This window comes from Lineus longissimus, chromosome 17 (genome assembly GCF_910592395.1).
Source record: "Lineus longissimus chromosome 17, tnLinLong1.2, whole genome shotgun sequence".
Taxonomy (NCBI): Eukaryota; Metazoa; Nemertea; class Pilidiophora; order Heteronemertea; family Lineidae; genus Lineus; species Lineus longissimus.
The window spans coordinates 16132794-16149648 of NC_088324.1; the positions used below are offsets into that span (position 1 = coordinate 16132794).

A 16855-nucleotide genomic window follows, 5' to 3' on the forward strand; every position below is an offset into this window, starting at 1 on the left:
GGAGTATCTATTATATGGTTTGGCACAAGGGTTAGGAACGGACCCCCATTCGTACATACATTCGTTCATAGCTTAGGTCTCGTTAGGGAGTTTTTTCCCAAATGTACGCGATGATGACGTGCCCTATTAACAGGACGTAACATCTATTTTAAAATGCGTTTCCAAAGTGAATGCACGAGGACAACCCATTTGTGTCGTATATCACTGGAAACTAATAAAATAAAATAAAATAAAATAATGTATATCACTGGAAACGCCCGATTCCCCTGATTCTGCAGGATGTTAAATCGGGCATTTTATTTCTTTAAATAAATCACAAGCGTCATATTTGCTCCAAGCTCTGTTCACCATCCCAAATGGCAATATTGCCAATTGGACCGGACAATCACGAAAAACCCCAAATATTATACATTTCTTCCTGAATAATTCTTACAGTGACCATTCTCCAATGAAAGACAGTTGCTGGCGCTACACAAAAATAAAAAAAAAATCGAGGGTCAACCATTGAACTTTTGAGATATGTTGAATTTTGCACAAATCAGCGAAAAACGCACCAACTGGCACTGGACGGCATTTCAATACGGGGCCGACGCACATCCCAAGTTCAGTGTACACATACGTCGGCAACAACAGTAAAATGCGTAGTTTCTTGTTAGCCGCCTATTGAGTAGCGCTCTATGTTTCAGAAACTCCATAAAAAAATGTCTTTGCCAAAACAACTGCTGAATCAACACTGACGTACTGTGAGGACCGAGAAATCAATGATTTTAGGAACTACTGTGTCTGTGAGGGGGGCCGCGCATGAATAAAAAAAACAACTCCCTAATGAGACCCTACGCGTGCGCACCAATCCTTAGATCCTGCCATATATATATATATTTTATTAACGTGTCACCTTTTACAAAAAGCCAGCCTGCAAAGGCTTACGAGACACAACATATAGGCCTACGCTCGCACGGTCGCTCACTTCGGCCTGGCGCGAGATGTGGCGCTAGTACCAAAAAGAACAAACTGGTGCTTACTCGCGCAAGCGCGGCGCTAGTACTCGAACGCGCTAAAAATATTTGACACCGTTCGGTCTCGCCATCTCGTTGATGCAAATGGAACTAAAAAATCCTCAACTCTTCCAGCTGGCGGAGATAGCAAAATCGATGACACTAAAAAATCAAAATCAAAATGTTGAGATTTAGGATTTTTATTCTCATATTTTCCGCATTTTACGAACTTTCCCGGTGTTCAAAACCAGCAGGATTGTACACACCACCATGTGATGTATTCACCTTGAACATTAATAACTTTACAACCGTTATAAAAGCCTCGGAATCGGCGTTTTTTGTCAAGTTTTATTCAGCATGGTGTGGCCACTGCATCAACTTTGCTCCAACATGGAAACAGCTGGCTTCAGACACCAAAGGTAATGAGGAGGGAATCAGTGGATGGCACATTGATTATCTTGTATGGGCTAGGCCTGCTATGCTGCAGTCTGAGTGAAGTGCATTGGGGTATATTGTGGGCCAACAAATGTTGAGTGTAGGCCTACAGCTATCATGTATGTATCTATGTGATTGTAGGCCTAAGTCACTCGGGTGAATCTGTTCACCTGAAACAAAGGGTCATCATGGCTTTGATATTGTCCGAAGTCAGCTTAGGCCTTCTTACGTGGTCTGATTGACTTGCGCCTACAGCCAGGGTGTCATCTTTCGCACTTCTATTAACATTTTTGGACTTGTATTATAACCCGCTCTGTCTAGAGACTAGCGTGTCCGCACAACACCTCAGACCACGTGCCAATGAGCCAGCTGCCAGAAATCGAACATTCTACATAATATACACAACTCCTTATAGTATATAGTGCTACAGAGATCCTAACCCTACCCCAACCCTAAACCGCCCCGGGGGGGTGGGGCTGGGGGAGGAATCGCTAAAAGCCAGTATAGAAGAAAAGGTTAAGGTCATATTTATGCCACAACATGTATACAGTAGCGCTTCCAGTAGGGATGACGCCCTTACCTAGGCCGCAAGTTTCTAAGTGTGTGCATTTGATTTGTTTTAGCTCTGATCTGCTTTGTCGCAAAGGCCTATGGCATGTATGGACATGTATGGCATGCTGTCCAAGACGACACTTCAGAACTTTAGTCCCGGATATGACGATGGTACAGTTTGCGCATAACTGACCAGTGAGTTAACACAGCCAACAAATCATGTAAATCATGCATAATCAAGTGCGTAACGCAGTGTTCCTTCAAAAAAGCATCCTCATTGGGCAATCCTTTAAAACAAACTGTGTCTATGTATTGTCAGGTTGGAGGCCAGCCATCAAGATTGGTGCTATAGATTGTTCCACCCTCGCTAACATGCCAGTATGTCGCCTCCAGAACATCGAGGGATATCCATCTATCAAGGTACATTGTACTGACACTAAGTGACATTATGTAACTTGTTTGATTTAGAATGTCTGTCTTTCTAAATAGTTACTTATGATTTCTTTGTGGAATGTGCACACTATACATTTTCTCTAGCTGTCATCTGTGATCCCTGGTGCAGATCGATGTAGGACGAATGATGTGGTAGTAATACTTGGAACTACCAACTTGGCTGCTATTTCTTGCATCTGTATGATTGAATTGCAAACTGTATCACATGACCCTCTGATTGATCTGGCTCTTGGACAAATCAGCAATTGATCGTAATTCTTCCTTTCAGTTTTTCTTGCCCAAACCAAAGGTTGATGATGATGGCGTGGTAATCGGGAAACATTACGAAAATCAAGAGCGTGATATTGAGACATTGAAAAGGAGTATGGTCGAATATTTAGAAAATGCGACGTCAAAATGGAAATCATTTGACCCAAAACGCTTAGCGCCCTTCAGGTAAGAGAGGTTATTTTCAAAACATGTCTCAAGGATGTATCAGATCATTAGATATCAAACTCTCTTTTGGTCTGGCGTTGCATGTGGTGAGGGTGGCACAGTGAGGGCTGAAACATGCCACTCTGCCCCTCTGGAGCCCTACACTTTGGGTCTGCCATTGAGGGTGGCACAGTGAAGGTGGAAACATGCCACTCTGCCCCTCTGGAGCCCTACACTTTGGGTCTGCCATTGAGGGTGGCACAGTGAGGGTTGAAACATGCCACTCTGCCCCTCTGGAGCCCTACCCTTTGGGTCTGCCATTGAGGGTAGCACAGTGAGGGTTGAAACATGCCACTCTGCCCCTCTGGAGCCCTACCCTTTGGGTCTGCCATTGAGGGTGGCACAGTGAAGGTGGAAACATGCCACTCTGCCCCTCTGGAGCCCTACACTTTGGGTCTGCCATTGAGGGTAGTACAGTGAGGGTTGAAACATGCCACTCTGCCCCTCTGGAGCCCTACCCTTTGGGTCTGCCATTGAGGGTGGCACAGTGAGGGTTGAAACATGCCACTCTGGCCCTCTGGAGCCCTACCCTTTGGGTCTGCCATTGAGGGTGGCACAGTGAAGGTGGAAACATGCCACTCTGGCCCTCTGGAGCCCTACCCTTTGGGTCTGCCATTGAGGGTGGCACAGTGAGGGTTGAAACATGCAACTCTGCCCCTCTGGAGCCCTACCCTTTGGGTCTGCCATTGAGGGTGGCACAGTGAGGGTTGAAACATGCCACTCTGGCCCTCTGGAGCCCTACCCTTTGGGTCTGCCATTGAGGGTAGCACAGTGAGGGTTGAAACATGCCACTCTGGCCCTCTGGAGCCCTACCCTTTGGGTCTGCCATTGAGGGTGGCACAGTGAAGGTGGAAACATGATGTTCAATCACATGATGTTTTTGCATTGTACATGTAATCATCAATCAATAATAATATTCTTCATTATATCAATATTTGAGTCTGCCTTTATAGCGTGTATCATGCCGCAGCAAAGAGATGGATTGTAAATCATAGCTTCAAGCTGTTGACTTCTCCGTGTGATTAACTTGGCAGATTTGCTTTAGCTCACACTCAGCCATCATGTCAATGTTGGCGAAGTCTGAATCGCCTTATCATTAATGCCACCAGTCACTGATTTAGACATTTATATGTGAATTCTGTTTAGAAATATGCTATTGTGACTATTTCAATAACAGGTGGTGGCACTGGCAGCTGGTTTTGTTGGCAAAATAACTTGAGTTTAATATCAGAAAGCTTCTTAAATCACTTGGGCCTTGCATTGCTGGAATGTATGAAGTTTTGAGGTGTGGCCATTTTCCTATGTAAAAATGAAAGTAAACCAAATGAGTTTATTCATCTGCAGTTAAGAGTAGTATTTTCAAGAGTTTAGTAGTCGTGAGACATATTCCAGCTGTCCTATCAAAAGAGCTCTTTACTCTCATCTAAATGTAGGCCTATTGAACTGCCTGTGAAACGGTGTAATGAGCTGTTGAGGTCTGCAATAGCAATTCTGCCAGTAAGACTTGGTACTACCGTTGTCAAATACATCTGGTGAGTTCAACTCCAATCCCACTGCCATCTATGTGGGTAACACACATCACATGTAGTGTAGTGTAATAATGAGTTCTGAACAGCTTGTGATTGAACATCCTGACCACAGAGGTTTTTGCATCTTATCAACTTTAACATCGTTGGTATTCTGGCCCATTGAGTCTGTTATTTGCTGAACAATGCACAACTACAGTACATAAACAATGGGGGAAGCCCATTGGCCTTCAGTAAACATTTACCCTCAGAGAAAGCCACTTCCGGAACCAACGATGTCATTCCATCTATGTTTCTAAGCATGTTTACTTAGTCTGCTTGTTTCTCTCTGTCACAATGACAGATGTTTTCTCTCTGTGTATGATTCAATAAAGCACCTCATGTCTCATATTCTGTACAAGATGACATGGTGATGAGAATGGTTGACACATTCATCCAGGTCTTTGGGTTTGTTTTCATTTGTTTCATTGTGCGCTGAGTGGTAGAGATGGGTCATACCAGCATGCCATCATTCTCTCTGTGAAAGACACTGACAACAGTGACAGAGCCTGCCTCATATTGATCATCACCGTGTTGAGAGGCGGTCAACCGTTGCTTACTCATTCCTCTTTCATCTTTTCTCAATATCGAATCTTTTCAGTTCAAGTTCAACAAAATCTCTGCATAAAGACTGCATAGAAAGGGGCCTTGATCCCGAGATCATCACCATCGTCAAAGTTTATGAAGATAGAAAGTCATTGCTGGGCAGAGAGGTAAAGATCATTTTGGTGGTCTCTGTCCCTGAGATTAAGTTGTCTTGAGATGTGAAAATACTTATACAACGAAATCTCCCAAGATTTATCAACATTAATTGCTTCATATGCTGGGTTTGTAACATGGAGTGTATTTTCCTTCCAACCTGTTGTGGTCAGCTAATGGATATTCTTGGAGTAAAACATTAATTGAACTCAAGAGTGGCCCTCGGCTAGATGTAGGCCTCCCATGAATGGGCTTCATCCATTATAGGCCAACTGTGACATTTGTGTACTCCACTTTCACTTGGTGATGTCTATTGTCAGTAAAGCCAGATGTTCCATTTGTTGACGTCAACACATTTCATATCAGATAGTCACTCCTTGTCCAAGATGACATCAACAATCCATCTGGGTTTGGAAATATTAAAAATACCTCGACCTTGATGGTTTTGAAGGTCAGAGGGTCTCAAGTTATATCGGGTCTTCTAAAGTTAGATAAGAGACGATATAAGTCCAGCCAGACAGATCTTAGCCAAAAACTAATGTGTTCATCTTGTTGTTTCCAGTTGATCCTTGACACGTGTGCTTACTCTAACCAAGTCATGGTCTACAGATTCGTGGTGAAACCAGACCAGCTCAAAGCTATGAAGCTCGAAACACTTCCAACCATCAGGATTTACAGTAAAGGCAGCACAACTGCTTTTCAATTGTAAGTGAGCGACAATAATTACAGTACAAAGGCTGGCAATTCAAAGCGAAGCTTTTGAGACAAATTGGTCGCTCTCAAATTATGTTGAACCCCATAACACAGGAGTCTCCTACCCACTCAAGATGTTGTGATGCCATTATCCCTGTGAGATGAGTAATGCAATGCTATTTACCTTGATGACACCTCAGCAACTACTAGTTAGGGAGGTATTGCTTGAACCCTGTGCACACTCCTCATTCCAGACCATCGCTTCACTCGAACCTGTTGAGACACGCGTGCCGCTATGTCATCAACAAAAAATACGGCATCCCGATCGGGTATAAAGTGGAGAACGCGGATCAGGTGAACCACTTGGACAAGACAATGCATCAGGCCAAGGAGACTGAGAAGCAAGAGGAGTTCCATAAGAAGATGAGGTGAGTTGAATGTGAACTGGGGGGAACACGTGGCATCTGTCCCTTCTCTCAAGAGGAGTTCCATAAGTAGATGAGGTGAGTTGAATGTGAACTGGGGGGAACACGTGGCATCTGTCCCTTCTCTCAAGAGGAGTTCCATAAGAAGATGAGGTGAGTTGAATGTGAACTGGGGGGAACACGTGGCATCTGTCCCTTCTCTCAAGAGGAGTTCCATAAGAAGATGAGGTGAGTTGAATGTGAACTGGGGGGAACACGTGGCATCTGTCCCTTCTCTCAAGAGGAGTTCCATAAGAAGATGAGGTGAGTTGAATGTGAACTGGGGGGAACACGTGGCATCTGTCCCTTCTCTCAAGAGGAGTTCCATAAGAAGATGAGGTGAGTTGAATGTGAACTGGGGGGAACACGTGGCATCTGTCCCTTCTCTCAAGAGGAGTTCCATAAGAAGATGAGGTGAGTTGAATGTGAACTGGGGGGAACACGTGGCATCTGTCCCTTCTCTCAAGAGGAGTTCCATAAGAAGATGAGGTGAGTTGAATGTGAACTGGGGGGAACACGTGGCATCTGTCCCTTCTCTCAAGAGGAGTTCCATAAGAAGATGAGGTGAGTTGAATGTGAACTGGGGGGAACACGTGGCATCTGTCCCTTCTCTCAAGAGGAGTTCCATAAGAAGATGAGGTGAGTTGAATGTGAACTGGGGGGAACACGTGGCATCTGTCCCTTCTCTCAAGTGGAGTTCCATAAGAAGATGAGGTGAGTTGAATGTGAACTGGAGGGAACACGTGGCATCTGTCCCTTCTCTCAAGAGGAGTTCCATAAGAAGATGAGGTGAGTTGAATGTGAACTGGGGCGAACCCGTGGCATCTGTCCCTTCTCTCAAGAGGAGTTCCATAAGAAGATGAGGTGAGTTGAATGTGAACTGGGGGGAACCCGTGGCATCTGTCCCTTCTCTCAAGAGGAGTTCCATAAGAAGATGAGGTGAGTTGAATGTGAACTGGGGCGAACACGTGGCATCTGTCCCTTCTCTCAAGAGGAGTTCCATAAGAAGATGAGGTGAGTTGAATATGAACTGGGGGGAACACGTGGCATCTGTCCCTCTCTTTCAAGAGGAGTTCCATAAGAAGATGAGGTGAGTTGAATGTGAACTGGGGGGAACACGTGGCATCTGTCCCTTCTCTCAAGAGGAGTTCCATAAGAAGATGAGGTGAGTTGAATGTGAACTGGGGCGAACCCATGGCATCTGTCCCTTCTCTCAAGAGGAGTTCCATAAGAAGATGAGGTGAGTTGAATGTGAACTGGGGGGAACACGTGGCATCTGTCCCTTCTCTCAAGTGGAGTTCCATAAGAAGATGAGGTGAGTTGAATGTGAACTGGGGGGAACACGTGGCATCTGTCCCTTCTCTCAAGAGGAGTTCCATAAGAAGATGAGGTGAGTTGAATGTGAACTGGGGGGAACACGTGGCATCTGTCCCTTCTCTCAAGAGGAGTTCCATAAGAAGATGAGGTGAGTTGAATGTGAACTGGGGGGAACACGTGGCATCTGTCCCTTCTCTCAAGAGGAGTTCCATAAGAAGATGAGGTGAGTTGAATGTGAACTGGGGGGAACACGTGGCATCTGTCCCTTCTCTCAAGTGGAGTTCCATAAGAAGATGAGGTGAGTTGAATGTGAACTGGGGGGAACACGTGGCATCTGTCCCTTCTCTCAAGAGGAGTTCCATAAGAAGATGAGGTGAGTTGAATGTGAACTGGGGGGAACACGTGGCATCTGTCCCTTCTCTCAAGAGGAGTTCCATAAGAAGATGAGGTGAGTTGAATGTGAACTGGGGGGAACACGTGGCATCTGTCCCTTCTCTCAAGTGGAGTTCCATAAGAAGATGAGGTGAGTTGAATGTGAACTGGGGGGAACACGTGGCATCTGTCCCTTCTCTCAAGAGGAGTTCCATAAGAAGATGAGGTGAGTTGAATGTGAACTGGGGGGAACACGTGGCATCTGTCCCTTCTCTCAAGAGGAGTTCCATAAGAAGATGAGGTGAGTTGAATGTGAACTGGGGGGAACACGTGGCATCTGTCCCTTCTCTCAAGTGGAGTTCCATAAGAAGATGAGGTGAGTTGAATGTGAACTGGGGGGAACACGTGGCATCTGTCCCTTCTCTCAAGAGGAGTTCCATAAGAAGATGAGGTGAGTTGAATGTGAACTGGGGGGAACACGTGGCATCTGTCCCTTCTCTCAAGTGGAGTTCCATAAGACGATGGGGTGAGTTGAATGTGAACTGGGGGGAACACGTGGCATCTGTCCCTTCTCTCAAGAGGAGTTCCATAAGAAGATGAGGTGAGTTGAATGTGAACTGGGGGGAACACGTGGCATCTGTCCCTTCTCTCAAGTGGAGTTCCATAAGAAGATGAGGTGAGTTGAATGTGAACTGGGGGGAACACGTGGCATCTGTCCCTTCTCTCAAGAGGAGTTCCATAAGAAGATGAGGTGAGTTGAATGTGAACTGGGGGGAACACGTGGCATCTGTCCCTTCTCTCAAGTGGAGTTCCATAAGAAGATGAGGTGAGTTGAATGTGAACTGGGGGGAACACGTGGCATCTGTCCCTTCTCTCAAGTGGAGTTCCATAAGAAGATGGGGTGAGTTGAATGTGAACTGGGGGGAACACGTGGCATCTGTCCCTTCTCTCAAGTGGAGTTCCATAAGAAGATGGGGTGAGTTGAATGTGAACTGGGGGGAACACGTGGCATCTGTCCCTTCTCTCAAGTGGAGTTCCATAAGAAGATGAGGTGAGTTGAATGTGAACTGGGGGGAACACGTGGCATCTGTCCCTTCTCTCAAGAGGAGTTCCATAAGAAGATGAGGTGAGTTGAATGTGAACTGGGGGGAACACGTGGCATCTGTCCCTTCTCTCAAGAGGAGTTCCATAAGAAGATGAGGTGAGTTGAATGTGAACTGGGGGGAACACGTGGCATCTGTCCCTTCTCTCAAGAGGAGTTCCATAAGAAGATGAGGTGAGTTGAATGTGAACTGGGGCGAACACGTGGCATCTGTCCCTTCTCTCAAGAGGAGTTCCATAAGAAGATGAGGTGAGTTGAATGTGAACTGGGGCGAACACGTGGCATCTGTCCCTTCTCTCAAGAGGAGTTCCATAAGAAGATGAGGTGAGTTGAATGTGAACTGGGGCGAACCCATGGCATCTGTCCCTTCTCTCAAGAGGAGTTCCATAAGAAGATGAGGTGAGTTGAATGTGAACTGGGGCGAACACGTGGCATCTGTCCCTTCTCTCAAGAGGAGTTCCATAAGAAGATGAGGTGAGTTGAATGTGAACTGGGGGGAACACGTGGCATCTGTCCCTTCTCTCAAGAGGAGTCCCATAAGAAGATGAGGTGAGTTGAATGTGAACTGGGGGGAACACGTGGCATCTGTCCCTTCTCTCAAGAGGAGTTCCATAAGAAGATGAGGTGAGTTGAATGTGAACTGGGGGGAACACGTGGCATCTGTCCCTTCTCTCAAGAGGAGTTCCATAAGAAGATGAGGTGAGTTGAATGTGAACTGGGGGGAACACGTGGCATCTGTCCCTTCTCTCAAGAGGAGTTCCATAAGAAGATGAGGTGAGTTGAATGTGAACTGGGGGGAACACGTGGCATCTGTCCCTTCTCTCAAGAGGAGTTCCATAAGAAGATGAGGTGAGTTGAATGTGAACTGGGGGGAACACGTGGCATCTGTCCCTTCTCTCAAGAGGAGTTCCATAAGAAGATGAGGTGAGTTGAATGTGAACTGGGGGGAACACGTGGCATCTGTCCCTTCTCTCAAGAGGAGTTCCATAAGAAGATGAGGTGAGTTGAATGTGAACTGGGGGGAACACGTGGCATCTGTCCCTTCTCTCAAGAGGAGTTCCATAAGAAGATGAGGTGAGTTGAATGTGAACTGGGGGGAACACGTGGCATCTGTCCCTTCTCTCAAGAGGAGTTCCATAAGAAGATGAGGTGAGTTGAATGTGAACTGGGGGGAACACGTGGCATCTGTCCCTTCTCTCAAGAGGAGTTCCATAAGAAGATGAGGTGAGTTGAATGTGAACTGGGGGGAACACGTGGCATCTGTCCCTTCTCTCAAGTGGAGTTCCATAAGAAGATGAGGTGAGTTGAATGTGAACTGGGGGGAACACGTGGCATCTGTCCCTTCTCTCAAGAGGAGTTCCATAAGAAGATGAGGTGAGTTGAATGTGAACTGGGGGGAACACGTGGCATCTGTCCCTTCTCTCAAGAGGAGTTCCATAAGAAGATGAGGTGAGTTGAATGTGAACTGGGGGGAACACGTGGCATCTGTCCCTTCTCTCAAGTGGAGTTCCATAAGAAGATGAGGTGAGTTGAATGTGAACTGGGGGGAACACGTGGCATCTGTCCCTTCTCTCAAGAGGAGTTCCATAAGAAGATGAGGTGAGTTGAATGTGAACTGGGGGGAACACGTGGCATCTGTCCCTTCTCTCAAGTGGAGTTCCATAAGACGATGGGGTGAGTTGAATGTGAACTGGGGGGAACACGTGGCATCTGTCCCTTCTCTCAAGAGGAGTTCCATAAGAAGATGAGGTGAGTTGAATGTGAACTGGGGGGAACACGTGGCATCTGTCCCTTCTCTCAAGTGGAGTTCCATAAGAAGATGAGGTGAGTTGAATGTGAACTGGGGGGAACACGTGGCATCTGTCCCTTCTCTCAAGAGGAGTTCCATAAGAAGATGAGGTGAGTTGAATGTGAACTGGGGGGAACACGTGGCATCTGTCCCTTCTCTCAAGTGGAGTTCCATAAGAAGATGAGGTGAGTTGAATGTGAACTGGGGGGAACACGTGGCATCTGTCCCTTCTCTCAAGTGGAGTTCCATAAGAAGATGGGGTGAGTTGAATGTGAACTGGGGGGAACACGTGGCATCTGTCCCTTCTCTCAAGTGGAGTTCCATAAGAAGATGGGGTGAGTTGAATGTGAACTGGGGGGAACACGTGGCATCTGTCCCTTCTCTCAAGTGGAGTTCCATAAGAAGATGAGGTGAGTTGAATGTGAACTGGGGGGAACACGTGGCATCTGTCCCTTCTCTCAAGAGGAGTTCCATAAGAAGATGAGGTGAGTTGAATGTGAACTGGGGGGAACACGTGGCATCTGTCCCTTCTCTCAAGAGGAGTTCCATAAGAAGATGAGGTGAGTTGAATGTGAACTGGGGGGAACACGTGGCATCTGTCCCTTCTCTCAAGAGGAGTTCCATAAGAAGATGAGGTGAGTTGAATGTGAACTGGGGCGAACACGTGGCATCTGTCCCTTCTCTCAAGAGGAGTTCCATAAGAAGATGAGGTGAGTTGAATGTGAACTGGGGCGAACACGTGGCATCTGTCCCTTCTCTCAAGAGGAGTTCCATAAGAAGATGAGGTGAGTTGAATGTGAACTGGGGCGAACCCATGGCATCTGTCCCTTCTCTCAAGAGGAGTTCCATAAGAAGATGAGGTGAGTTGAATGTGAACTGGGGCGAACACGTGGCATCTGTCCCTTCTCTCAAGAGGAGTTCCATAAGAAGATGAGGTGAGTTGAATGTGAACTGGGGGGAACACGTGGCATCTGTCCCTTCTCTCAAGAGGAGTCCCATAAGAAGATGAGGTGAGTTGAATGTGAACTGGGGGGAACACGTGGCATCTGTCCCTTCTCTCAAGAGGAGTTCCATAAGAAGATGAGGTGAGTTGAATGTGAACTGGGGGGAACACGTGGCATCTGTCCCTTCTCTCAAGAGGAGTTCCATAAGAAGATGAGGTGAGTTGAATGTGAACTGGGGGGAACACGTGGCATCTGTCCCTTCTCTCAAGAGGAGTTCCATAAGAAGATGAGGTGAGTTGAATGTGAACTGGGGGGAACACGTGGCATCTGTCCCTTCTCTCAAGAGGAGTTCCATAAGAAGATGAGGTGAGTTGAATGTGAACTGGGGGGAACACGTGGCATCTGTCCCTTCTCTCAAGAGGAGTTCCATAAGAAGATGAGGTGAGTTGAATGTGAACTGGGGGGAACACGTGGCATCTGTCCCTTCTCTCAAGAGGAGTTCCATAAGAAGATGAGGTGAGTTGAATGTGAACTGGGGCGAACACGTGGCATCTGTCCCTTCTCTCAAGAGGAGTTCCATAAGAAGATGAGGTGAGTTGAATGTGAACTGGGGGGAACACGTGGCATCTGTCCCTTCTCTCAAGAGGAGTTCCATAAGAAGATGAGGTGAGTTGAATGTGAACTGGGGGGAACACGTGGCATCTGTCCCTTCTCTCAAGAGGAGTTCCATAAGAAGATGGGGTGAGTTGAATGTGAACTGGGGGGAACACGTGGCATCTGTCCCTTCTCTCAAGAGGAGTTCCATAAGTAGATGGGGTGAGTTGAATGTGAACTGGGGGGAACACGTGGCATCTGTCCCTTCTCTCAAGAGGAGTTCCATAAGTAGATGGGCTGAGTTGAATGTGAACTGGGGGGAACACGTGGCATCTGTCCCTTCTCTCAAGAGGAGTTCCATAAGTAGATGGGCTGAGTTGAATGTGAACTGGGGGGAACACGTGGCATCTGTCCCTTCTCTCAAGAGGAGTTCCATAAGTAGATGGGCTGAGTTGAATGTGAACTGGGGGGAACACGTGGCATCTGTCCCTTCTCTCAAGAGGAGTTCCATAAGTAGATGGGGTGAGTTGAATGTGAACTGGGGGGAACACGTGGCATCTGTCCCTTCTCTCAAGAACACAGCGTTACCAGTCATCTTTTCAATTCTATTTGAGGTATCTGTCATCTTGACACTTATCAAGATCTAATGACGTTCTTGCTGTGAAGTCACAGTTTGATTTGGGTGCTTCAAAAACAGTCCAATCAGGCCTTATCATCTTCATTAACTCATAGCTCTATAGAGAGGATAAGGCATCTATGAGCCAACCAGCCCTGTCTAGTGCACACCATCTCATACCATGTCTTGTTTAGTGCCGGTCTCTCTAGGACCACAGTCCATCTCCAAGTTTCCTACCTTGGTGACTTTTCGAGGCGGTGTCCTATGCAGAACCTGGCCTTATCCTTCCAATCTTCTATTCCAGGTTGTCACATCACGCCCACATGCAGGATCTTGATTCTGGTCTTTGGTATTCGTTCAATTACGAAATAGCTGGGAAGAAGGTCATTGATGGAGACAAGTTTATGGCACTGAAGGACTATGTCACTGTCTTATCGAAGGTGAGGAGGAACATTTTGAAGGGCTAATTCATTAGATGTCCTCCTACAATCATGGTGTAAATGCTTCCATCCTGAACAGGTTCCCTCGGGGCACGACCATTGTTTCCCACTCCATATTGGATGGTCTCATCAATCTTTAATTACTCCTCTATGCTGTCAGAATAGCTATATAGCACAGTAACATGGTTGGGATGCTAGGTCTGGGATGGAGTACTTGTCAGTTTCAATGCAGGGCTATTTCATCACAATCGTAACAAGTAACAGCCAGGAAGTACCCTCATACAGCTAGTTTTTGTCAGAGAGTGGATGCAGTGAAGTTACCCGTGTGATAAACCTCGACTCCTTGCTGTTTCAGTACTACCCTGGCCGCCTGGAAACCAAGGCCTACCTCAAAAGTTTACTCACTGAGATCACAACTGTGTGGCAGACTTCAGTGACGGGTGAAAAATTCAGCGCGTTCCTGAAGGAGTGTCAGGATAAAGATGAGTTTATCCCTCATTCCAAACCCCTGAGGTACACGGCATGCCGAGGCAGTAAAGCCAACCTCCGCGGCTACACATGCTCCCTCTGGCAACTGTTCCACACACTAACTGTCAACTGGTTCTTGGAAATGAAAAGAGGTAAGAAAATTGAGGGTCTCGACTAGAAATGTCTAAAAATCTGACTTTGGTTCTGAAATCTTTTTTAGAAAAGAATGAAATTAAATATCAATAGAAATGAAAAAAGAATTGCAAGTTCCTGTCTAGCTCGGGTTTTGGGTGATGTCTGCTGCAGTGGATGACCAGCTGTGAGTAGGATGGCGTCAACCTCTTGTCAGCTTGGATCAATACCTCTCTATAAGACGTAGACATCTCTACCTATGAAATGGTATTAAAATGCTCGAAGCATGCCAGGCGAATACTCCTGATGAACACTTCCATTGATACATTGGCTTGTTTATCTTCAGCTGGTCAAGAACACAACACCGACAAAAAGCTTGAGATCCTTGATGTGATGAAGGGCTATGTTTCCGACTTCTTTACCTGCAAAGAATGTGTCATCAATTTCAAGAAGAAGCATATTCCTGCCATGCAGTTGGTGAAGGACGTTGAAGGGGCTGTCCTCTTTCTCTGGGACGCTCATAATAAGGTGAACAAGAGGCTGGCCAAGGACATCAAGACCAATGATCCACTCCATCCTAAACTCCATTTTCCACCTCAAGAACTTTGTACAGAATGTCGTAAATCAGATGCAAAAGCTGCGGAGGTGATTTGGGATAATCAGAAAGTTTTGCAATTTCTTGTTACATTTTACGCCAAGGATAACATTGTACAGGATAATGAGCAAAAAACATGGAGTCGTGTCAAAAAAGTAGAGAATTTGTCCGAAAATTCTAAAATAAATCCTAAATTTAATGTTTTGAAAAGTAAAAAAGTGCAGAAAAGTCTTTTAGATCGAGAGAAGCGTTTATCAGAAAAAGAGGTCGACGGGAAAAATGAGAAGATGGCACTTTTAAAACTGCGTGAATTGAATACACGCCACCACGAGGGGAGAACACGATCTTTTCTCAATTCTTGGGGTCTTAGTAATATAGATATCAGCATGTGTGTGGTGTTTTATATCGTGTGTTCATGTATCATTTTGATGTTGTATTTTCACTTTACGGTACGACGGAAGTTCAGGTGTAAATACTGTCAGGTATGACGTTTCTCAGCCACCTGGCTTCCCTTTTACACACGGCCACAGTGCAGATGTGATTAATGTCATAAGAAGACTGAAAAGTCTCTTAATTTGTCGTCTTGGAAATACAAACTAAGAGATTTTTCTGCATCTGGTGCGAGTGCAGGCCGAGGCCATTTGGTTTTGATGAAGCCAGTTGTTGGGCCTACCCTGTTCATTGCACCGACTGCTGATGTTGTTAAAAGGAGAAGTTTGGTGGCTTGTTTGTGATTAAACAAATGTTCTAGTCATCAGTGTTCAAGCATGTTTCATTCTGTGTCTTTGCCTTCACAAAAAATTGAAAAAAATAAAGCAAAAGATGAGCTTTATTCATGTTATGCTCCCTTGACTTGAATGCTGACAGCGTTTCTCTGGTGTTTGGAATTTCTCATTTCACTTCTGCCTTTTGAATATGACGGTGAAGGTGATTGCTCATTGTGTATGTTATCAGATGTGTGTGGGAGGGGATGGGGGTGGGAGGGGATGGGGTGGGAGAGGATGGGGGTGGGAGGGGATTGGGGTGGGAGGGAATGGGGGTGGGAGGGGATGGGGGTGGGAGGGAATGGGGGTGGGAGGGATGGGGGGACGGTTTCTTCAAATGAGTGATCTTGCAATCAAAACAGACCTTATTTTGATCATTCTTTATCAGTGGATGTAATTGGTTGTGCTGTGTCTCTGAGAGTAACGCACTTGTCAGTTTGGTGGCAGTCACATATGAGAGAGACAGCTTTTATTGAACTGAGTGTGGTTTGCTGTATTATCATTTTGTTAGTCACATTAGCTGGTGATTGGGAATATTTTATCATACACGGCCTGGCATATCGATGTTTCTCTTTAAACTGGCTGTTCTAAATGTGATATACTACATGTTATGTTTGCTTTCTGAAAGGAAGGCAAGTTGTATCGTCTTAGAAAACGATGACAACGTCTCTTGACACTTTTGGTGTGAAAAGGACCATCTACTTTACTCTTAGGTTTGCTCTCAATAGAACATCTTAGCACAACACCACAAAACAGTTGCATAATGATATATATTGTCTATTAGAAAAACCTTGGACAAGACACTTGTTAAAATCTACACCTATTATCAGGTACAAAAGCCTGGTGGCATAGTCTGTTATATTAATCAAGATGTTGTTATTTTTTTCCTCACAAATCCCACTTGACCTGTTGCTTGAATACTTCTCGCTCCAGTTCATGAATTAAGTTTTTATCATTTGGATAGTTGGTGTTGGTTGTAGGGTGCCAATGTATCTATGTCACATGAGGAAGGATCTTCGTGTCATAGAGTGGATGAACAATCATATCGTTACTGAGTCATCATTGTTTTGTGCATTTCATGATGAAACTGATTCATGTTGCATTTTTGGCCTCATGCGTGGACCAGATAATTTTGGGTCAATCGTCAGGTTCATGCATTCAAAAGTCAATACATCTCTGTTTGTGCTGAAGTATTTTTAAACATAATAAATTATTTTTATGATTAAATGACATAAGTCCTTGTCTTTTCATTGCATGGGGCTATTTCTGACTGGTTGGCTTGTTGTCTTCATAGCTGGTCGGTTTTGCTGTTGTCTCCAATGGCCAATGCACGATAGGAAAGATCCCAGGTGACTTGATGACATCAACTACTTTGGCAAGTACATCATTAAG

At 45.6% G+C, this 16855-nt stretch overlaps 1 protein-coding gene across 1 annotated transcript; it reads left to right on the plus strand.

The window, feature by feature from the left end:
• Positions 1-1148: 1148 nt before the first annotated feature.
• Positions 1149-15667, plus strand: LOC135501246 (sulfhydryl oxidase 2-like). The gene is made up of 9 exons (XM_064793260.1): positions 1149-1414; positions 2302-2402; positions 2704-2870; positions 5076-5187; positions 5736-5878; positions 6121-6294; positions 13369-13504; positions 13860-14124; positions 14451-15667. Exons 1-9 carry the CDS (start codon positions 1177-1179, stop codon positions 15185-15187), a joined length of 2073 nt encoding a protein of 690 aa, XP_064649330.1. The 5' UTR covers positions 1149-1176; the 3' UTR covers positions 15188-15667.
• The last annotated feature ends 1188 nt before the right edge of the window (positions 15668-16855 follow it).

Bases quoted from the DNA above. Each gene is read 5' to 3' on its own strand.
- LOC135501246 (XM_064793260.1), top strand. From the start codon at position 1,177: ATGTTGAGATTTAGGATTTTTATTCTCATATTTTCCGCATTTTACGAA. The intron at 6,295-13,368 runs GTGAGTTGAATG...CTTCTATTCCAG, and splicing joins GAGTTCCATAAGAAGATGAG to GTTGTCACATCACGCCCACA. The intron at 14,125-14,450 runs GTAAGAAAATTG...GTTTATCTTCAG, and splicing joins GTTCTTGGAAATGAAAAGAG to CTGGTCAAGAACACAACACC.